At 46.1% G+C, this 23,686-nt stretch overlaps 1 protein-coding gene across 8 annotated transcripts in view; it reads left to right on the top strand.

Annotated features, from left to right (window-relative positions):
- The window catches only part of BCL11A (BAF chromatin remodeling complex subunit BCL11A), a 100,842-nt gene that overhangs the window by 21,290 nt on the left and 55,866 nt on the right, over nucleotides 1-23,686 (top strand). The window contains exon 1 of one of the 8 annotated variants that reach the window (XM_042981444.1): nucleotides 3,342-3,465. The exons of the other annotated variants lie outside the window; for them this stretch is intronic. Within the exon in view, the coding sequence (XP_042837378.1) occupies nucleotides 3,393-3,465 (73 nt within the window). The 5' untranslated portion in view covers nucleotides 3,342-3,392. Of the gene's footprint in view, nucleotides 1-3,341; nucleotides 3,466-23,686 lie in introns of those variants that run through there. 8 annotated transcript variants of the gene reach the window in all.

Here is a 23,686-nt window from a genome sequence, read left to right as displayed (position 1 = left end):
ATCATATCTTAATACACGTAATATACAGAATGGCACAGCTAAGCTGTCTTTTGGAAGAAACATTAAATTCACCACCACTAACAACAACAAAAAAACCTTTTTACAAAACTGGAAATGACAGAATAGTTTTAAAAAAGAAAAAAAAAAACCCACCCTACCTTCTGATGCTCAAAACTTCAAACTATTAATAGACCACCAGTGAGATAGACTGTCTTTGTGCCTTGAAATGCAAAATGAGGGAAATAATTAGCAGAGGAACAAAATTCTCAAAATTTGAAGAACTTCTGTGATTACTGGGGGTACAGTGAAAAGAAAATGCAAATTTCTTCCTGATCTTAATTAGATTCGATTGTGCGGTGGGTGTGTTGGATTTGGGGGGAGAGGCGGGGGCAGAGAGCGGGGGAGGCTGTGGTGGGGGTTGAGGCGAGGGGCTGTGTGATGTGGAGACAGGTTAACAGGGGCCTGGTGGTGTGGCAGGAGGAAAGGTGGCTTCCGACGCTCGTGCAGTAAACCAGTAAACGGTGTGCTGATGGGGCTAGAATCCTGAGCCCTTAATTTAGCTGGGCTCATTTCCCTTGGGTCTAGGGGATTCATTGGAGGGGAGGGGTGGGTACTGAAATAACAGCTAGGCTGCCTTAGGAAGGGGAAGCAGCCTGTGGGTTACTTTCCCCGACCACAAGGGAAAGCTGTGTGAGACGTTATGGGCTCTGCCTTGGGCTCTGTGGCCATCACTCAGCCTCTTAACGGGGCATCTGCACAGAACCCCCAACACCAGAGCACCCCTGACCGGCCGCCCTCCAAACGCACTCTTTAGAGTCCACTGGTGGTGGTTGGCCAGAGTCCCGCCAAAGTATGTGCAGCAAGTTTCACTGGCTGGATTTCCCCTTGCGTGAAATAATAAAAGCCCTGGCCAAGGCTTATGAATCTATTTTTGTTTCATTAATATTATTTATTATGTATTTTATTAATATTTTTAGGAGGGACTGTGCTCTCATTTGACCATTTGTAGTTATAATTAATACATTCCGTACTGGTTGTAAAAAGTGTATTTGCATTTAATTGCAAGTCAGGCTAAATTAATGGATATGATTTGAAACAAAACTCACTTAAAATATTCTTGCAGGGAGCAAAAGAAGGGACAGTCCTTGCATTAAATTTGTTTCTGGGTGTCTGTGGTAAGAGGCTTGAAAGGATTGTGTGGGTCTAACAGGAATCGGGTGTGTGTGTCCGAGAGACAGGGGGGCCACGCAAGGGGGAGGAGTAAAACCTGGGCAGGGGGAGGGGCAGCCGGGAGCTCCCATCTTTTCTTTAATTTCTGAGGTTACCAGGAGGGGCTTAAGCAAAGTGGTCAAGTCCATCTGCTCCAGGGAAGGTGGTAAAGAAAGGAGGTTAGTGGCAAGAGGGAAGAAGCACAAAGGGAAAATTGTACATTGGGAACGTTGCTCTCGCGGCCGTGGTGTAGACAGACTGGTTTAGCAGACAGAATGATAGATTGTTTTGTCAAGGGTCCCAGGGTGTGCCCTGAACTTGAAGCACTTTGTTTATCTTGAATAGAAAGGGAAAAGAACAGACATAATCGATGTCTAGTTTTTAGGAGCTCGAAAGAGGTAGGAGAACAGAGAGGAGTCGGGGAGGTGGGGGGAGGTGCAGCCCTTGGTTGTGGCTGTCCATTAACAGATGAACTTGGCCGAGGGCCAAGCTTTAGATGAGAGCATGTCAGGGCCCCAGTGCAGCCAAGCCTTTTCAGTGTTTTTTTTTTTTTCTTCCTCTTTCTTTCTTTCTTTCTTTCTTTCTTTCTTTCTTAAAAAAAAAAAAAAAGAAAGAAAGAAAATACCTGCTGACTGTACATCAAATGCTCCCAGGTCTTTGGCTAAAGGCAAGAAAAAAAAAAAAAAGACACAGCTCAATTTTTTCCCCTCTGAACCAGTTGAGGCCAGTCTTTTGGCTACACACACAGGTTCTATCATCTTTCCTGGCTTGCCATTGGGAAAAGAAGAGTTGTGATAACGCCAGTAACCCGAGGGCCTGGGACAGGAAGGGTTCGGTGTGTTCAAGAGACCAGCGTGTGTGAGCGCGTGCGCTGCGGCTAACGTGTGTGCGGAGCTGGGGCGGGGCGTGTGGGCCGGCGTACAGGTAGGAAGTCGGTGCCAACTAATTCCTTTTATTTTTAAATTTTTTCTAATGTGTATTTATTTTTGACAGAGACAGAGAGTGAGTGGGGGAGGGGTAGAGAGTGGGAGACACCATATCCGTAGGAGGCTCCAGGCTCTGAACTGTCAGCACGGAGCTTGATTGGGGGCTGGAACTCACCAGAAGGGAGATCTGGGCCTGAGCCGGAGTCCTTCGCTTAACTGACTGACTGAGCCACTCAGGCGTCCCCAGTCTCCTGCGTACCCACCACCCCCACACCCGCCGCGCCCCGACCTTTTTTTTTTTTTTTTTTTTTTTTAAAGAAGTTAAACTCCTTGCTGGGAAAGACCTGTGAACTAGTCTGTTGGTGGCTGGGAAAGAAAATAACACCCAAGCAAGACCCAGGAAAGGCCAGGGATGGGGGAAAAAAGCGCCCCCATCGGAAGCACAGCACTTGCCGTGAAGGGCTGGTGGCAAACCCATGCGTCTGGGGCTTGTTTTATTCTCAATTATCTTATCTCTTTGGTCTGTTTCTGTGTTTTTTAGTTTATTATGACATTATGCATTCACTTATGAGTGTTGGCAAGCAAGAGTCATCAGCCCAATAACTTCCTGACATTTTTAGCTCTTTTAATGTGCAATCTTTGCCCTCCTGCCACAAGTGGCAAGGTAATTGAATTTCCCTGTTACTTACTGGCGGGAGGCATGTTCTGGTTCCCACCAGAGGAGCTGCTGGCACTAAAGCTGGGTTCATAGAATTTTGCCTAGGGGATACGGGGCCTTCCGAGTGGTTTGGGGGCCTGTCCGAAATGCAGTCCACACAAGAATAGATGTGTTTTTCCCATCACAGACTTGAAAAGCCCCCAGGGTGAACGGCCATATAAAATAGGATAAAATCGTGTTTACTTCCCCAGGCTGAAGCCTCAGCAGGGAGATGGGCTTTTCTTCTCCTTCCCCTGTAGCAAATAGAAACTGGGAAACTTTGGAGGCCTCTGGGCTCATCTCACAGATAACCCCAAACATTCAACAAAGCCCTTAGATGCTTTTTTCACTCCCACCTATGTGTCTTTGTAACCTGCAGGCTGAAAGAGGGGAAATAAGCCCTTAAAAATACATTTATCTCCTTTCATCTCCTTTTCCTCCCATCTTCAGCCTCTGTGAGTACATGAACTAAAATGGTGAAGAAGCGCTGCCATTTCTAGGTGTGTGAGAGCTTGGGCAGATTTCTTCATCCTCTAAGCTTCCATTTCCTTATCTGTAACATGGGGGCAGCCACAGGACCCACCACACTGGGGACCCCGTTAGCATTGCAGGAAAACACTTGCCTGGTACCAGGTAAGCACTTGAGAAAAGCCAGTTACTATTATGATTCTGACTCATGGCTGAGCACTTTTTCTCCTATAAGAACTGATAAGAACTGGGGTCTCAACCTAGTTCCTCACAGTGTGGGGGTAGCAGGTTGGGAAGAGAGGTGAGCCGGGCAGGGAGAGTTCTAATGGGCTCAGAGCCTCTTTCTGCCTCAGGGTGGGCTCCTGTGGGAACCTGTGGGAAAGGGGCTGTTGGGTGGAAACAGCTGAGAGTAGCCCTTGTGGGACTGGTGGGGGGGGGGCGATTGGAGGGGCTTCTCCCCACTGGCAGCTCCCTCAGTGCTTGGCCTCTCTCCCTACAGAGAGGGATGGCGTGTGCTGCATTGCCAAGGGAGGGTACCTGGGTATGTGACATAGTCACTCTGGGTTCCAGTTTCTGCTTCACCACTGACTGGCTGGGAGTGTTCAGGCAAAATGTTTAACCTCTGGGAAATGGAGATAACCCAGGGCACCTCCCTTATATAGGGTCCATGCAACGAGTAAATGAGAGAAAGCACATACATTACTTGCCACCCAGGACACACTGGCAGAGTTGCCGTTGCTATACTATGTATCTGACGCCTTGTTATTCCATCCACAGAAGCCCCAGAAAGGAGATCTTATTAGCCCCATTTGGTAGATGAGGAAATTGGGGCTAACCAAGGGCTAGATAACTTCCCTGAGGGTTCACAGTTATGAAGGGTTTAATCCTTTGGCTTCTAGTCATCATCCTCTGTCACCTCCTCAAAATATTTGCAGCTTTCCGTAGTGGAGCTGGGCACCAGTTGGGTGGGAAGCGCTGGTGTTGGACGGCTGGCCCTCCTGTGGGTTCTGTGGTCAAGTTTTTTAGTCTTCTGGGAAAGAGAAGAATGTTCTCATCCAGTTCCTGGGCGGCTGTCCTGGGTGTATTGGCGGAGCCTTGGAGCTGTTGGAAAGAGTTGTAATGTGAGGAATTCTGCTTTGCAAGTAGTCACTTCTCCATCTGTCCAGAGTAAGCCAGAAATGGGGCGAGGGTCCTGTGAAGAACAGGAAGAAGGTTTCCTATTTGTGTGTGACTTGGTTAGGAGATGGCAGTAGGCTGACCAAGAAACCAAGCTAGGACTTTTAAGGGCTGGTGAACCCCCTGGCTTTCAGCATTTCTGTTCTCTTGTCTCTCTGACGTTCGCTTCACTGACCACACCTTAAAGGGGGGAGGGGGATAATCAGAATTATACTCTGAGGGGGAGAGTATGGGAGTGTGTGTGTGTGAATATGTGTATGTAGGGAGTGCTGGGGGGGTAATAATCTGCTTCTATGAGGTTTTCATTTCTAGCTGAGCAAGTGCTGTGGTAAGGCAAGTCTGGAAAGCATGCTAGGGGACCTGAGAAAATTTTTGAATGGAAACTACAGTCAACAACTCCATATGATCCACATGTGGCTTTCCCTGAGGCAAGTTTTCAAGTGCATGGTGGCCTCCCCCAGTCACTCCGCAGGCTGCTCTGACACCATTAATATTTGCTGAAGCAAGACCTGAGGTTCATTGCAGAGGGATTACATAATGTATTCCGAAACCAAATGTCAGGGTTTTCCTTTAATTACCCATCCTTTTGAATTGGCTGGGCCACCATCAACCACCATTTATATAGTTTCAGAGTCCATTGGGTAGTTTGGAGGTGCCTACTGTGTGCAGAGGTCCCATGGGGGAACTGAAGAGTTGGGCTTCAGCAGTGACAAGGGTTGGCTGGGAGTTCTGCTCACCTGATATGCTCTTCTATTCTGTTTGAACCGAGGGAAGTTGTTCAACCGAGGGGTTGTCATCGGCATGGATTCAGGCCATCTTCTGAGTTGGGGGTAGGGATGGAGGTGGCTGCTGAGAATACATGTGGGTAAAGAACTCCGAGCCTTAAGTTTCAATTCTCTTGCTGCCCTGGGACTACTGGATCCTTGCTTCCTTGCCCCTTGCCTTTTCCCCTGGTTCTCCACATTGTCTCTACCTGCCCCAGGTTCAGGACCTTAGCGGTATTCCTGATCACCCCAAAAGAGAAGTTCTGAATTTTGTTTCTGGGACTCCTAGATTGAAAAGCGGAAATGATAAAAGGAGTACCATTGCTTTAGAGGTCCTATTTTTCCCTTCTAGTTTTCTCCCCATTCTCTTGAAAATCAGGCCAGCTCTCTGATGGTGGCCTTTCATTTCGTTTTCTTTTTTGGTTCTGCCTTCATTAAGGTAAGCATGAATTTAATGCCCCAAGAGGCAGGCCGGCGACCCTTCAGGCCAAGTGCCTGGATGTGGCAACGCTATAATAAATATTGAATGGTGAGAGCAATGGAAATTTAACAAAGCCATAACTGAGGAGACCGCAGAGGGGCAGCGGACTGGTTAAGAGGCTGTCGGATGAGCTGGGTAGTATTTCTACTTCAACCTGATTGAAATGTCGACTAAAAATCAATGCTGTTGACTAGTGATAATTTACAACGTTCCCGGTGCTAAGCAGTTCCCCGCTTAAGAATGCGTTGGCTGGGCAGAGATTAGTGCAGGGAGTTGTGTGTGTCACAATGAATCAGACGCATTATAGGTCAGCCCTTTATTTGTTTCATCATGACTTTTACACAGTTGTCATGTAATTTATGGCTGCTTTCACGTTGTCAAACATTTTCATTGCATCTTCTTCTTTAACACACTCCTGACACCGACGCGCTGTCTTGGAAGGCTTGGTATTATTTCATAATCCGAGAGGAGGCCTATAAACCATCAAATTACACTATCTTCGGGCTAATCTAAATGCGCTGCAGATTAAAATCAGAGCTCATTTGTCCCTGATGCAAATTATTAAGTTCTAATTATAAATATCCATTTAATTACCCCATACATTTTTATTTTGCGGACGCTTTTGAGCACTGCTGTCTGCGGGGGGGGGGGGGGGGAGAGATGCATAGGAGACAATCTGCAGTAATTAATGTACACGTCCCAAATGTAAAGGATAAACATATGCTGCTTTGTTTGGTGTATTTATTGATTGATTAGATGTATAGAGACTTTGGCATCGGCACAATCCAAAGTTGAAATCTTTTTAAAAGTGAAAACTATTGAAAAATCTTTCGGGGAAGAAAACGAAATAGAGCCAACCAAGAGCTTTCTGCTAGAATACATCATCCTAAACTATGGGATTTTACCAAATTCTGAATTTGAATCAATCTAGATTTTGTAGAAGTTAAGGGTGAGAGAAATCCTAACTGTTTTGCACCTAGAATATGAAATTGTTATAGAAAAAACTGTAACGTTAAAAAAAAAAAGTCATCCTTCTTTCCATCCCTGTTGCCATTTTCTGCTAGGAAATAACATTATCTGCCTGTAATAGGATGACAGTCCATTTGAGAGCATTATGATAAACTATTTTTGATTACCAAACAATAAAGTAAAAGAAGAAGAGAGATAAAATAAAAATTTGTAAAGGCCTTATAACTAGATGCTTACCCTTCCATGAAGGCAGTGGGGAAATTACCAAAACAGGTTTGAGGGAGTAAGGATTGAGGTCTTTTGGGATTTTTCATTTTTCTAGAGCTAAATTTTGACTTAAAAAATTATTTATTTTTGAGAGAGAGAGAGAGAGAGAGAGAGCATACACATGAGAGTGGGGGAGGGGCAGAGAGAGAGGGAGACAGAGGATCCAAAGTGGGCTTGAACTCACGACCCATGAGATCCTGGCCTGAGCTGAAGTCGGACGCTTAACCAACTGAGCCATCCAGGCATCCCACTAAATTTTGACTTTTAATGATAATGGAAAGACACTGGTCTGGGAACCAGTATGCCTGGATTCTAACTCTGAACTGTGAAACTTTGGGTTCCCTTCCCCCTTCATTGGGTTCCTTTCATTGTAGTTTCCTTGTCTGTAGAATGAGTAGTTTGGAACTGGTGGGCCTCTAAGCCCCTGTCCTGTACTAGCATCCTCTAAACACCATAGGCAGATTCCCTGCTTCCTCTTCTAGCAGCTCTTTTTGGAATCTAGTTGGTGAAGGGGGCTCGCCTGCAGATAGGGCAGAATATTTTCTTTATTTGCCTCAAAGATAGGAGCTATGGTGGAGATTAAGTCTTGGGCTCGTGATCCCTTCACAGAAAGCTTAAGAGTAACTTTCAAATTGCTGGAAGCAAAATTGAAGCATGGTATAATGGAATGGTGATAATTCACAGAAGTTTCCAGCCTTACAAGATTTCTCTGTCTTTTAATTGTTGCAATCTGTTTTTTTTTTTTTTTTTTTTTTTAATATAAACTCTAAGGAGTGTAATGTGTATTTTCTCCAAGCTTGCTTTTTTGGGCAACTGTAGCTGTGTCAAAATAGAAATACGTTTGACAAAGAAATCAGTTGAATTTAAACAACCAGGTATTTTAAATTCAATTAACCGACTGAATTCAGTGATATTTTGCTTCTTCCTCCCCCAAAAGCTGGTTTCTCTGTATGGACATAGCCTACATATGCTGAGTTCTTGGAGTTACAAATTCTTGCTTGTTAAAGGCATCCGATGCAACATGTTTAGAAGAACTCTCCCTCTGTTAGTGTTGAAGACAGCATAAATTGAGGGAAAATGTTCTTTTTTTATTCATCATGTAGGTAAAAGCATATGGCCTGTTCTGGGACATGTGATCTTTGCAATCCATTTTCTAAACTTGGTGTTTACCACTGACTTTTAGCACGGATGTTTCTGTTTTCCAACTGTCCAGCAAATACCATTTATGCATGGCATTAAATTAGGTATAGAATGATGTTTTCAGAAGCATGCTGATAAACAACATTCAGACTTACCCTTTGGACAATGATTATTTAAAACTTTCTTTTATTATCCCACATGCTAAGAATAAGGGGGAAATGAACCAGTTGTGAAATAACGTGTAGGACACAGGCACTCTTGAGATCTATAGCTTCAATAAAAAAGCAATTTATTTAAATTACTGCCTCTTTAATTTATAATGTTTTGGGGATTTTTATTAGGAGTGCTCTATTAGGGCACTGATAATCAGCTGTTTCAAATTTTGCATACTCTTCTGTCTCAGGCAGAAAAACAAAATAAAACCAAATGCTAAAAAAAACAAACAGGGAAAAGGAAAAAGTTTAGCCCTGACTCAACCCAAAGGAAGATAATGGGCAGACTGAGTGAATGGTGGCCACCCAGAAGCATTACTTTCCCCCCTTCGGTTATTACCTGAAGAGAAAGCACGATAGCATTCACATGCCAAAGAGATAGGCGACAAAATATGTATTCAGATATGATGTTTAGGATTTCATAGCCCGATAGTCTCTCTTCTCCCCCTACCCTGCATTGTATTGTGCAAATGTATCAGTGGTGTATTGTTAATGTGTGATAGGATGCTACTGCTAGGACAGTCTGGGCTCACTAATGGGGTCAGCTGTGTCACAACGTGATATATGGATTATGTTTACCGTGGCATATTTTGTTTGTGAGCTGGGCTGTGAGATGGGAGCAGATGATAAATGAAGATACCTACAGTTTTCACACTAGGTCCTGTGGTCCCAAGTCTCCAAAACAATCAAGCACTGCTGATAATGGAGAGGTATTTGTGGGGACATAATTGACTTCAAAGTTTTAGATCTCTGGCTGAAGTTTAGGATGTGATAGTCCATTAAGTTAATGTCTTTACTTAAAGCTCCTATTTGACTTAAATAAATTATTTAGGGTTTATTGCCAGCACCTTGGTAAACTCATGAAGCTTCAGGCTAGTTAAATAACTTTCCAGTGGCTTTTCTGTGCCTTCACGATTCATTTGCTTGGGCTCCTTCCTGTGTGTTTATATGACTTCTAAATTTCTTTTTCAAGTTTCAGTGGCAACGAATGATTTTTCTTACTGGTGAGGTACACCTATAAAAGACTTTTCTCTTTTGGAAAAAAAACCCCAAATACAGTGAAACTATCATCATAAGATATCCCCCCCCCCCACACACATGCTTATATGTATGTACCATACATATGTGCATATATACATACACACATATAATGTGTGTGTGTGTGTAAATATATCTAGTGCTTGTATACATAGTGTGTGTGTGTGAATATATATTTGCGTACTCTCTCTGTCTCTATACATAGAGAGAGATTGAAAGAGAGTAGGAAGATCTTCAGATTTACCATGATTCCATTAAGTTAATATAAAAGTTTTAAAAAGTCATCCATATGAATACTTCTTTTCATCAAATTCTGACTTAGGCAAATCCGTTTCACTCTGTTTGTCTCTGAGGGTCTGCTGTTCACATAGCCCTGGATTGAGGGGCAGAGTTTCAAGTTTAGGGACAACAGTTTCAAGCTGAAATCATGGATGGCAGCCTGCACCCTTGGCCTTCACTGAGTTTAGGAGGCTAGTCTTTCTCTTGGTGGCAGTAACACTTGTTGCCTTGAAGTCCTCTTCTTCACAGTTCTGCCGCAAGTATATTTCCTGACCCGCCTCTGCATCTGGTTAAATGGACTTCAGTAATCTGTGCAGTTACTTCTTACTTATTTTATATCCTGAAAGATATTAAGTCCAACAAGCTTTTACCCACTGAGTCTACAGAGAAAACGGCCAGGCAATTTTTGTTTCAATCTCCGTGTCTCTCTGGAGCACTAGTTCCAGAGGCTGATCAATAGGTTTTATTGTAGACCTCACTGCCTCTAAAAGCATTGTGACCTTATCCTGTCTAAAAATAGTATTTGCTCTTGCCTGCAGAACCTTGACCTGTGAAAACCCATTTGGAACATAACTGACATATCTAGTCAGCTGTATATCCAAGACATGCTCTGTGAATGAATTCTGTGCAGAACTGTCCGGGAGAACACTTTCTTTGAAGAAAAATAAATACCAGTTCTGAACACTGGGAGTGTACCTGCTTGCCTAGAGAGGTGATGGGCCACACAGTGGGGAGTGAGGAAGACTCAGGAACTAGGGAGCTGTTGAGAGGGGTGAGAACCTTCACAGAGGACTCTCAGAGGGTGCATCTGGTCCCCAATAGGGCAGGGGACTGCAAAGGAACAGGAGGAGTTTGAGCTGAAGTGCCAGGTGGCTTTGAACAAGGTCCGTGACCCTTTTTATAGAGAGTGATTCCCTGAATGCTTTCCTCGGCACCTTTTGTCTTGAACCATGGTAGAAGGGATCCTCCAAAGCAGGACCTAGATGCAAAGAAGTATTTCGGAGTTTAAAGTAACTCCCCTATTTAATGATAAGGAATTATTGTCACTTTAATTTTTTTGGGTGTGATAATGGTTTTGTGGTTAAAAAAGAGGTCTTTATCTTTTAAAAATACATACTGAAGTATTTGGTGATGAAATGATAGGATGTCTAGAATCAATGTAAATAATCCAGTGGGTAGGGTTGGCAATAGGGTTATAGATAAAACAAGTTTGGCCATGAGTTGCTAGTGATTGAAGTCGAATGACGCACACTTGGGAGATGATTTATACCGTTCTCTGTACGTCTGTATGTATGTGAGATCTTCCTGAAAATAAAGGTGCTGCCTGACTGGTCAAGAGCAAAATGGCCTTGCCCAATGGATGTTGTTTCTTCACTAAGGATTCAGCTCAGAGGTAGTGATGGAGGCAGGTATCCTTTAGGGAAGAAAGTGCTTGTGAGCTCAAGTCTTGTATCTGGAAAGTTCATCGTTAAGGGGATCCTCTTAGAGTCTTTGCTGTGCACCGTGCTTCATTCTTCTGGAAGCAAAGGACTGCCCAAATTTGTTTTGGCACGTGAAGAGGAGTTGGAGCTGGAGTTGAATTGAATTCTGGCACCAGTGCCTCCTTTCTTGGTGGGTGTTGGGAAGAGCAGGTGGGAAGTGCCCATTTACCTGGTAGTGTCGAGGAAGATAAGGCTCTTGGGCCTTCCTGTGGCCATCAAGCTCTGGCTATTTGAGAAAGATGGTTTGCCTGAGAGGAGGCTGGCCGTGCTCTAAGGGAGAAGGGGACCGAAGCCCAGCGGAGAGAGTGCTGGGGCACAGCCTCTGGAAGATGGGAGGGCGCAGGGCAATGGTGGAACCGCTGTTCAGGGGCATTTGTTCTGTTTAGCAAAAGCCAGGGCTGTCTCAGCTCAGCTTGAAAGCGAGGTCACTGGTGGGCTTCGTGCGGCTGGACATACATTAGAGCCGGGGTGGGCCCGGTCTCTGGCGCGTCTGCCTCCTGGAAGCTGAGAGCAGCCTCACAGAGCCATTCTCAGACACAGGCCCCTCTGCTTTCACAAAATGTCCGCTCCTGCTCACTTCATGCAGAGGCTATTATTAGCAAGTGTCACTCGGTTATCTGAGAGTGGCGCTTTTAGCTGCCATCGAAGTGCCTGACACTTGGGTTTACAGCAGATTAAATTAAATTTTAGGCTGGTTTGGCTTCACTGGCAGTAGACAATAGGACCAGCTGTTGTAGAAATGTAACCTGGCACCCTCAAGAAACTATGTGAGTGCGCAGGCGCTCAACGAATGCACCTGTGGGAGTTCTGAGCATGCAGGTGGCTCTTGGGCAATTAAGGACCTGACAAGCCACCATTGTGGGAATGGGGAGAGGGCCATTGTCTGGGGTTGACCACCGGCTACACCTCCATTTCCTCTTCTCTGCATTTCATCCCTTCCCAAAAAACTGTTTGTTCAGACAGATTGTTTCTCCATCTTGGTTTCATTGTGCTTGTTGACAGAAGGGAGTGTATGAAGCTGGAATAATCTTTCTGCTGTTTGCACATCCATGTCACTGTTTTTCTGCAAAGGGGTTAAGTTTGCATGAAAACACCAATGGGAACCAACGGAAGGGTGTAGGTGATTTTGGGCTCATTCCAACATGGTGACCGAGTTGACGTGATGGCTGGTATAGGCAGAAAGTCTGGCTGCTCCCCTGGCCTGCCTTATACCTCAGACTCCTGTAGGTCCAGCAGGTTGCGGGGAAGTCTTCTCTTCCAGAGGCAAATGTCTTTGCTTTCCTTGGCACTTGGTGTGCTTGTGCCTGTGAATTTGGGACCTTTGTGCTTCTACTATTGAGTCAGAGCAAAATCGTGTACGTCAACATCACTTACTTAAGATTCTTCAGAAAACTGTGTGGATAATTTCTCCTTATAAACAGAACACAAATGTGTACGTTGTTGCACCGAAGGGCGATGCTCTTTATTTTTATAATCTGGATTTTAAAAAATTCTGCAGCACTCGATTTCCTCAGACTCCAGAATTTATACTCACTGATTAGAAATGCATTATGCAAATAATTCAGTTTACATATCCAAATACTGTTTTGCATCATTCACACCTCATGTCTTGAAAAAAAAAGTGAAATTTTCCTCAAAATAAACAAAACCTGCAGAAGAGTTTATTGTAAGGGTGAAAATTAGAGAGGCACCCATTTGCCTGGGAACTTTGGAGGTAGATTCTAATACTTGTGCATACGTAATCTTGCAAAGTTTTTTTTTTTTCCCTTCTTTTTTGGCTTCTTTGCATAGGACGTGCCATTCAAGGTATATGATGTTATCTTTGGCTTCCTGAATTTTTCAATGTTCAGAAAAAAGAAGCAGTGCCTACATCAGATCCATATTTGTGCATATGTACATACAGCCATAAGTGAAAAGTTAAGTGGAGGAAATTGAAGGAGATACAAAAATTGCTTACCAGTGACATGGTTTTGCTGCTAGAGAAAGGGGGAAAGGAGGGAGATGAAAACTTTTGATAACTCTTGTCAAGAGAGAGTTAACTAAGCATAGCCATGAATGCTTCAGTTCCAGATTGGCAAATGGCAAGGCCCTGCAAAAGTATCTCTGCTTTCAGTGGGTTTTTATTGTCATTGGAGTAATTCAGGGGAATACAGGATGTGACCTCGAGGCCTTGTCTTTAGAAGCACATTCCCAATGCCCACGTGAATGTCTAAACCAGTGGCTTTGACCTCATGTGTCAGAACAGAATTGGCGTCAGAAATCTGCCCAGGATTCCAGTGGTTCCAGCCTCACTCTCTGGGGCGGTTAACCTACTGCTGTTGCAAAGCCTGTCAGATTTCAGGAGGAATTTCCCTCAGAAGGAAGGAAGGATGGCAGGAAGGGAAGCAGGCAGGCGGGAGGGGACCTTGCCTTTTCTCTGTGGTCTGAGTGCCGTCATCTTTCTCAAACGATGCTCCACACCCATCTCCCCTAACAGGTTACAGACACATTTTTGGCACCGCATAAAGTAAGCGTTCCAACATGTTTTTAATCTTTAACTTTCACGTCGTTAAAAGTCTGATGTACTGACTTTCAGCTGCCTGCAGATAGTTCAGGGCACAGCACCTGACAGGTGTAATGTTTTGTTTTATGTCTCTCAATATGGAGGTTATAGAATCAAAAACTCCGTGAAATGCTTTAAAGATGTTGATATCCGTATGCCAAACTCTCATGGTCCTTAGGTTCTTTCTTGCCCCACTTTCACACCTACATTTTTTTTTGTAGCCTGTATTTGAAAGGGGCTCTTGGTGTACGTGGGAGACAAGAAATTTCTTGGTTTCGTGTTACCTACCAGAGGGTCAGGACTGAGAAATCCCACTTCTCCTCATTTTTTCTCAAGGGTTGAGAGATATGTCCTGTAGCTCTTTCAAAGAACGAACTCTCCTTTTGTTGTGGGTCATAGGGAGACAGATTTGGTGGTACTGTGGCTGCGGGTCTGAACTCAAATGATGGAAGGCCAGGGACAAGTAACCCCGTGAGCTACCGCCGTGAACAACCGCATCCTGATCTTTGCCCATCGAGCAGCGGCATGTTGATGGGTCCGTCCAGCTTGACTGGAGCATGAATAGTAACTGCTGGGTCCTCGGCATGCCCCATGGCACCTCCTTTTACATTCTGGTTCTGGAGGGACTTTTAAAGGAACTTGGTAATGATAAGTGGGCTCTTAAAATCTCCTCAGCGTTCTCTGATGGGTTTCTGTGTCGTCTCTCACCTGCCCCTGGTGGGTGGTGATTCTCAGATTGAGTGCGATGCTTCTCGCCTTGTCCCCCTCCCCCCCCCCCACCCCATGTCTGTGTGTGTGAGAAACTGACATTCTCATGTGCGATGGCCTCCCATGTGCTGTTTCTGGCTGGCCCCACCTCCTAGTCTCCACTTGAGTAAGCATATTGAAATTCAGGTGAATCAGGATGTCGTTTTACAGGAATAATCTGGAGTCTACTCTAACGCAGACACTTTACAACATAAATACATTTTATTAATACTAAGTAATAACAAAATTATTGGGACTCACTTCATGCTGGGCTGCAGCACACCCATGTGGAAGTAAAGGTCTGATCCACTGCCTTCCTTATACAGTTGGGGAGCTCTGTGGACCTTGATGGAGGGAACCAGACAAGAGTTGAGGCCCAGCCTTTTTGGAGGAAGTCTGGAGAGAGAAAACCTAGGCCTAATTTTGCTTTTTCACATTAAGATAGCTAATATTTTTAAAGTGTTTTTTAAAAAATGCCTCCCTTTCCCTAAAATTGAGTCTTAGGGCAAAAGCTCTTGTTCCTTGCTGACCAGAGTATCTGAGCAATCAGAGAATAAAGTACAGGTTTTTGAGTCTAATTTCCTTCATGAAAGAGGGAAGTAAATATTTACTGAGCATCTTCTTTGTAGACATAGAGTCATGAAGTCCTAGCATCTACCCTCTCATTATACAGACGAAGAAGGTTGAGGCTGAGGAGGGGCGATGATGGGCCTGAGGCCACTCACTAGGCAGTGATAGAATTGGCACAGAGCCCAGGCCTCACACCCTCACCCTGGCTCGCTCTACCAACTCATACAGCCTCTCCTCACCCAGCAGGACCCAGGGTGACCCTCCTGTGCTTCTGCCGAGAGACTCGTGCTGCTTCTGGTGCTTTTATGTGTGATGGCTAGAATGCTTTCCAGAACTGGAGCTTTGCTGAGAAAGACTCCAGAGAACGGTCCTGTGCTTTGCCCTTTCCTCACGGCCTCCTTCTTTCTCTGCCCTGTTTTGGGCAGGCTTGCCTTCCATGTTTCCTGATGGGGCTCACACAGTGTGGTAGTTCTGAGGTTTGCACAGTGTGCAAATGGGGCAGCTTGGCATTTTTATCCAGATCACTGGACATGGGGTGGGAGGGTGGAGCTGGGGTGGTGGGGGAACCTGTACCTTGTCAGTGTTAGACGGGTCTTGAGAATTGACCAGCTCAACCTCTTCCTCCTCCACATGTGTTCTATTTTTAAAGACATCTCTCAATAGCAGGAAATCCTTCCTTTTGTCTACCTTAAATCTCTTATGCTTCAGTTTAAACCCATTTCCTCTTCATTCCAAAGAAGACAGAGTATCTCATCACCAGCTTTGGGCTGAAACCCCTCATGTTTTACAGTTCTTTGCTCTGTTCCTTGCCACTTCTCCTTCCTGAATATTCCTGAATAACCTCTGTTACCTGAACTTGAATTCATGGATCTATTGTCTTTTAACCCATTTATCATTTTTGTACTTCTCTTTAGAACCTCCTGGTTCTAACCTTCCTGGATCTTTTACTCAAACACTGGTCTGATTACTGTGCAGTGCACTGGCCAGATATTTTAGTGTTTTCCACATTCCTTACTCTGAGACCTGCACTCCGGTATCTTGCTTACTTTTTAAAAAAGAGCGAGGGGCGCCTGGGTGGCTTGGTCGGTTAAGCGTCCGACTTCGGCTCAGGTCATGATCTCACGGTCTGTGAGTTCGAGCCCCGCGTCGGGCTCTGTGCTGACAGCTCGGAGCCTGGAGCCTGTTTCGGATTCTGTGTCTCCCTCTCTCTCTGCCCCTCCCCTGTTCATGCTCTGTCTCTCTCTGTCTAAAAATAAATAAACGTTAAAAAATTTGAAAAAAAAATAAAAAAAATAAAAAATAAATAAAAAAATAAAAAAGAGCGAGCATTCATGTTCAGCCTGGTGTCCAGGAGGAGTTCTAGATCTTCTTCAGCCATCTTTGAGTGCAATTAAACTTTCACTCCCAACTGTATTGAAGCCACATCTCTCCTTTTCCAGACTCTCCTCTCTGTCCTTGTCCATACTGAACTTAGTTCTCCCCTGGTGTCCCAAGCCCTGTGGCCACCTCTCTGTTTCACCTGGTGACAGGGGGTTATGATCCTGCCTCTTGGCTCCTCTCCCAGTGACAACTTCATGGAGGCTGAGAAATACAGTGAGTGGCCTTTCTTGCCTCACTTACTGCTGGTGAGAGAGCTGTTCATAACTTTCCGCTGACATCTGGAGAACGTAGGCTTTGGGGAGCAGAGCCCAGATTCCCTGGGAGCCAGCAAAGCCAAGTCTTTTTTGAGTTTCCAGCACAATCCGTGTTACAGTAATAGGAATTGGTCATTGTGTTTAATAGTAAAACAAAACCTAAGTGCACACGAAAAGCACATCCCTTCTGTGTGCTGGGGTGAGGAGAGGTGACAGCGAGTGTGTAGGATGATATGAAAAGCATTACGGGCATGGGAAAGCATTTCAGAGCACACAAACATGGCATGAGTAATGGCAGGCTTATAGCCACAAGGCTAGATTTTCAGCCCTGCCTCCCTTTTATGTACCCTAGTTCAATCTGGACGTATATGGAGTGGTGAGAAGAGGGGTCGCCTGCCCTTCAGACTACAGGGCATTTGTAGCACAGGACCGTTTCGTGGGTGTAGGCCTGGCAGAGCCCAGAGAACAGCCTCTGTCTGGATCTTTCTCGGACTGACTTGTTCACTTCCCGCTCTGCCTAGCCCAGAGGTGATTCGGTAATCCCCACGGTATGACCTCACAGTGGGTTAAGTGGCTTGGGAACTTTAGCCTTCAGTCTCAAGTCAGGAGCACAAATAAGGAAGCTGGGAAGTTGAGTGATCAAGAGTCGGTCGGCAAGTCCTGCATCCATTTCAGACCCTGCTCCCAGGTGCCCCTCTCTTCACCGCCACATTCTCCTTGCCTGAAAGCACTGGGCTGTGCTTCGAGGAATAAAGAGGTAGCCTGGTCCCACACACATGCCGAGTGCTTGCTGCTGTGTTTGCCTTTCCCTGAGCTGGGTGGCTCCAAGGCCACTTCCCCAGCTAACTAAGAATGTGGGAGTGGGGACCCAGCAAAGGCCTGACCCCCATCAGGAAGTGGCTGCAGCCCCTCTGCTCCCTTTGGTGGAGGTATCGCCCTGGGATTAGTGAGAGGGCATCGGTAGTATTCATATGGCCTCCTGGGGGTTGGTATTTTCTACTGCCAAAACCATAACCGTTTCAAAGGCAGGGATCGGGTTTTATTTTTTGTATTTTCATGTCTCACATAATGCTGGTCTATAGGTGGCGTTTAGTTCGTACTTTGTTCTGGCTGATTAATTGAAAATTGAAAGGCCAGCATTTCGATTGGATTCCTTGGCTCCCTGTTGAGGAAAGGTGCAGAGGCTAGATGAGTTTACCTTCTTCTTTCTCTCTGTGGACAAGCTGAGAAGGGGTTGGGATGGGTACGATGCCTTCGCGGCCTTCACCTGCAGGCACATTTTCTCTTGACGGAGCAATGAGCTCTTTGTAGCTCTGCCCCTTCTTACCTGGACTTCGGTGTGGGGGAGGCTCCTCAGGGCTGGGCCAACCCTGAGGAGGGCAGCTAGGGCTACCCTGGGAGTGTGGGTAGCTGGGAGCATAGCCTGTGTTCAGAAGGGAGTGAGTCCTGCTTTTCTTCTGGTAGCTCTGGCTGGTGCTGGGTTGGGTTTAAATGGTGATACTCTTTCTTTCTTTTTGTGTATGTGTATGCAAGACCTTTGATATTTGAGTAGGGAAATCCTCTCTAATGCATGGAATTCACAGACTCTGGCAGTGTTACCCTTTTCAGTGTGTTGTGAAGAGAGTCATCCAGACCAACTAGATTTATTTGTACAACTTTGATTTCTTTCATAAGAAAAAAATTCCAATTTACGTTTATGTTTAGATGGCCTGTTCTCTGAGTCTCAGGGCTGTCCAGAAGTGGACTGCTCAGCAGGGCCAGGCTCAGCACCACTGTCCCATCAGTGGCCAGGGTGCCTGTGACCTCTCATGGTACTGGAGGTGGTCCAGCATGAGAGCACTCCTCTTGAGAACCTTCGGGAGCACTGCTGGCTGGAAGTGCTCTTGGGGAAGTCTAGGAGGAAATGGCTTGTGTGGCCAGGAGTCCCTGTGCTCTGCCTCTGCCCACCTGCCTGCCTGTCTTTCTCAGGCCAGGCTGCCTTCCTAACTCTCTTCTCCCCACCCACCCTCCTCGCCTCCTGCTCCTTCCCCTCCCCTGATCTTTCTTTTGGCATTTAGGAGAATTCAAGATAGTGGATCTAGAATCCAAGTCTTCACCACAGACCAGAAATCTTTTCCATAAAGGTGCCTGTCTGTGGAAGGCATTGAGTCTCTGGCCTGTTGAGATAATGGGTCTCCTGCTCATTGAACTCCAAGGTGTTTATAACACAGGACCCCTTTGTCAGTGTTGACCCAGCTGTGCTCTCTTCTAAAGCTGGGTCTTACTTCTGTTTCCCAGATACTGGTATGATGGGATTATTAGTTGTGGCAGGAGGCTTTTTCTTTTTGTTTTCCTCCGCAGTGGCCAGGGATGAGTTGGTTCCATCGTGGATGGGAGCAGGCAGCCAGCCCTTAGAGGGAGGTGGGATCTAGAAGGGAGAAGGCAGGATAGGGAAGGTCCTGGCAGAAATTGAAGGTAAGCTCCAACAAGAGAGAAGAAGCAGGAGTTCTTGCTAGAGACAGAGCCAGCACCCATCTCTGGTGAAGGTGCCCCTATGGGTGCTTGGCCTTAGGGCACCTGGACTGTGGCTTCTTCAGTGTAGCCTCAAGGGGGGCATGGAAGCAGCATGTCCCTTACCACCTGGCCTTGAACGCTCCTGGGGACTGAGCCCAGGGGGGCAGGAACTCCATTTAGTGCCACCCCTAGCATGAAATTCCTTGTCCCACATTCCACCATCTTGTCGTGGTGTCGACTGCATAGACTGGGGACTGGAGCATGATAGGGGGTGCCTCAAACCTAATTAGCTTGTGAGTCCCTTACTCTTGTCATCCTCCTTCCAGGGGAGAGCGTTTCAAAGTGTTGTGTTGGGTGGGAAAGACAAATTCACCACCCCTCAAGGCTTGGAGGCCCGTGGAGTTTGGTGCTGGTGGGGCAGGTCCTCGCTATCCCTGAAACTCTTCTTAAAAGGTGACTGTCCGGTGGGCCGCCCATACGTTGCCTCTCTCAGGGGTAACTAGAGGTGGTGGTGTGGTCAGATGTGACTTGTGAGCTGTGCCCTGAGGTGTCTGTTTTTGGGTAAAATTCATCTCTGCGGTGGCTAAGTGGTAAAACGCCTTCCTCCTGTGTCATCCGAAAGGACATCATGTGGGTGGGCAATGTGGTCAAGTGTACTCCTTCACTTTAGATGTGTGTTGCAGTAAAACCTGCCTGTTCTCCTACCCCTCCTTCAAGGTGACTCATAGTTGAGAAGCTGAAAGAAAATAAGCCATCTTCACCAGACTGTGAACCTCTCCAGGCACTGAACCAATCTCAACTGATGGGGATGCCCTGATGCCTACCTCACTGAAGCCTCTTAAATTAGATAAACAACATGGAGTTCTTCAGGGCTTTTGTTTTCACAGGGCCAAAGAATTAGAGCTGAGGGGAGAGGCAGATACCATCTAATCTCATTTTGTAATTCAACATGTGTTTATTGAACACTTGCTCTGTGCCCAGCACTGTATTAGGTGCTAGACCTGCAGAGGTGAGCAAGACTAGGCAAGTTTCCTCTCGTGAAGGGTTCTCATTTGGAAGATGAGTGTGTGTGTAGGCATGGGGGACAAATTCTGTCTGCCTGAGGGTCAGACACAGACATGCAGCCCAAAAATGGAAAGCCCGCAGGCCAGGAGAGGACAAGGGACTGGTCCGGGCCACCTAACTACTTAGCGCAGCTTAGCCACCATCCAGATTAGGTTTTCCTGAGTCCCCAACCCATACTTTTTCTAGCACGTCAAGGGGCTGCCTTTGGCTACTCAACATTTATAGGCGGGGATCTAGGTGCCTCTGAATTGCCCCCTTTAAAGCACCTTGCGTAAGTAGGCTTCCTCTTCTCACAGCTCCCCAGGAAAGGTTGAGCATAAAGCTTGCTTTGCAGCTCCCACTTCAAGTGTTTCTTAGCCTTCCAAGTTGTCTGGATAAAGTTGTGGCCCCAGGTCGCTGCACACATATTCATTTGTAAGTCCCTGAGACACTTGTGTATCCTGGGATGACTTACTGTATCTTTGGCCCAGTTAGTACTAAGCACTGAGCCATATCCTTTCTAAGGCATTTGAATGCCTGTCCCAGTTACTGGCAGGCCAGCTTGGTGAGTTGGGGGCAGTGAGTGAAGCACCTCATATTCTTATTTATTTGTTTGTTTTGAAAGAAAATTCTCACTCCCTTTACCGTTCTTCCTGTTCTTTTGCCTCCATGGAAACAAAGTGCACAAAGCTTGGAAGAGAATTAGTGACACTCCTCCCCACCAGTGTCTTATATTACGAGCTTCTTCTGTGCCTACTGCATTTTCAACTTATTACAGCTTTTCTGTGGCTTGGAAAATTCGTTGACTGAGTGATGATTGTTTTCATGAAACAGTGCAACTTGTAAAGCAATGGTTGTCATTAATAGTGCAGTTATGTAGAGAGTAGCTCTTTAAGCCTTCAGTTTCAAATCAGATTAGCGCTCTGTTAACTTAAAATAGCCCCAAAAAAGAAGAAAGAAGAAAAAAAGAACTGTCGGAAATCAGAGGGAAATATTAGTATTATGAAACATGTTAACAAGTGGCCATTAGCACTTTATGTCTGCATGAATAGCATCTTTAAGTGTTTTATTGGTAACAGAATGGAGTGGAGTCACATAGAATGGCATTACTTTTCAAATTGGCAAGTTCTTTTAATTCAGACTTCTCCTTGTTATTGCCTACTGGGGAGCATTTATTCACCTGTCAAAATGTACACCAGGGTGGGAAAAGGTACTTTAGCTGTTCTGGCTGATCCCGGGCTCTCAGGTGTAAGGGATTTGTCCCTTTACCATGCCTCCCCCCACTCCAGCAACCCTCCCCACCAGCAGGAGGGTGAGTCAGAAAGCGCAAAAGGTGATGAGTGATGCTATGGAGGAAGTGGTCCAGTGCTATGTAAGTATGTGGCCATATGCATCTCAGTGTGCCCAGGCAAGTGGCTGGCTGCCACGAGGTGTGTGTGCGGATCACTGAGCTGGGGGCGCTCAGAAGAGCTGCTGGTGGTGGGCTCTTAGCTTCTCCTTCCGGAGGCTCCTTCTAAGCCTTAGGGAAAAGACTCCACTTTGGCCTTGACTGGCCTCTCTCAAGAGCCCCCTCTTCCCCATTCTGTTCCCTTTCCCAAACCAGCTGGACCCCTCTATTGTTATAATGCAAAATGCTGTTCCCTCTGGGCCTCAGGGCCTGTGGGGAAAATGGAATTTGGCAGAAACTCAAACTCCAAAGCCCAAGTGACCCCAGGTCTGGCTGCCTGATGGTTTTATAGATATGGCGTTGAGTGGCCTCCTGGCAGTTAGGGATTCTGGAGGTTCCCTCCTTCATTTTTCAACACATTTTTTTGCAAACTTGCCGTGTGCCAGGAACTGTTCTTGGTGTTGAGCGCATAGCAATGATCAAAGCATTCAAAAATCCCTGACCTTGGGGTGCCCCCATTTTAGCTGGGGAGACAGATAGTAAATGAATAAAAATGTGAATTATATAGTGTGTCAGAATGTGATCAAACTGCTTTGGAGGAAAGTAAGGCGGGGATGAGGGATGGGGAATGTGTGGTGGGCACACTTTAAATAGGATGGTTAGGGATGGCCCCACCGAGAAGAAAGGCTCCAAGGAATGAGACAATCGGCCATGTGGATTTCTGGGGGAAGAGAGTTCCGAGCCAAACAAATAACAAATGCAAAGACCTTGTGCATAGTCTGCCTGGTTGTTGGAGGAGGAGCAAGGGGCCCTTGCAGTCTGAGTGGAAGGTGTAAAGGAGGTGGGTGGGAGCTGAAGTCCAAGGGACAAGAGACCAGTGCCTTGTTGGCCATTGTGAGGAGTTTGGCTTTGACTCCAAGGGAGATGGAAGCCACTGGAGGAGTGGCATCATGTGACTTAGGTTTCTAGAAGGTCACTTTGGCTGCCTTTTGAGACTTGTGTAGGGGGAGGTGAGGCAGAAGCATTCAGGAGGCTGTTGCCCAAATCCTGGCCATATGATGGCAGTTTGGGCCATGGGGATGGGCATGTGAGAGGGGGCTGGATTCTGGACACATTTTGAAGGTGAAACTAACAGGATTCACTGACAGATTGGACGTGGGGTGTGAGGGTTAGAGGAGTCAAGGTGGACCCTAAGATGTTTGGCTTGGTGACTGGAAGGATGGAATTGCTGTTTACTGGGATAGGGGAGGCACTGGGAGGTGTCTGAGAGGATGGAGGTGCTTGGTCCAAACTTTGGGGCTCCCCTTCCTCTTCCACTTAGGGCCACAGGTGGCTGTTAGACTGTCGTGCTCAGGAAGCGTTGGGAGGGAAGGGAGTGTGGCCCTCACGGGGCAGTTGGGAGACCTCCAGTAGATCGCTTGTAGCTGAGATGACTTAGGCCAAGCTCTGACTTGTAGTTGTTTAGAAAAGGTGCTTTTTTTGAACTGTTTTATTCAGTTTCTTTCTCTATTGTTCATTAGCTACCAGAGACAACTTGATCTTTTGACTCAGAAATATGTGCTTGGTGTCTTGCATTTCTTTCCTGAAGCTTGTTTTCTCAGAGCTCAGGTCAATCACCAGGGGCTGCTGGTGAACCATGGCATTTGGAAATGGGTATATAAGCTGCATCTTTCCCTGGACTTCACCCTCTCCAGGTGCTGGAGGATTATCAGCACCTCTAAAGAGTCCTTTTCTGAAGATGTCTCCGTGGCTCTGCTGTGCCCAGATCTGCCATTCCGCCCTGGGTTTGGAATTTCTTATGGAAATCTGTTGTCCTCCTTTCCATAGGTCCTCCTCCTCCCTTTCCCCATTCCTGGAAAGAAGTTGGCTGGCAGATAGAGTGTTTTTCCTTGAAAGGAGAGAGGAGAGCCCTCTAATGGAAAAGTAAAATAATTCTTGGAATTCTTATTACACCCAAGCTAGCCAAAGCTGAGACCAAGTAAATTATTTGGAGGTAATTTGCAAGGGCCTGAATCAAACAAATTGCTTTCTTGCACTGACCTCAGCTTGATTCTTTAGAGCAAAAGCTGGCAACGTTAAGAGTTCGGTGAGAAACAAGAGAGAACGTTTTTTTCTGAGTCACTTTTGTGTTGAGGGCATCTTCTAGGCTTTAGGGCTCAGAG

The sequence above is a fragment of the Panthera tigris genome, chromosome A3 (genome assembly GCF_018350195.1).
Source record: "Panthera tigris isolate Pti1 chromosome A3, P.tigris_Pti1_mat1.1, whole genome shotgun sequence".
NCBI lineage: Eukaryota > Metazoa > Chordata > Mammalia > Carnivora > Felidae > Panthera > Panthera tigris.
Note: the sequence above shows the minus strand (reverse complement) of the source record. Positions and strands in the feature narration are given on the sequence as shown.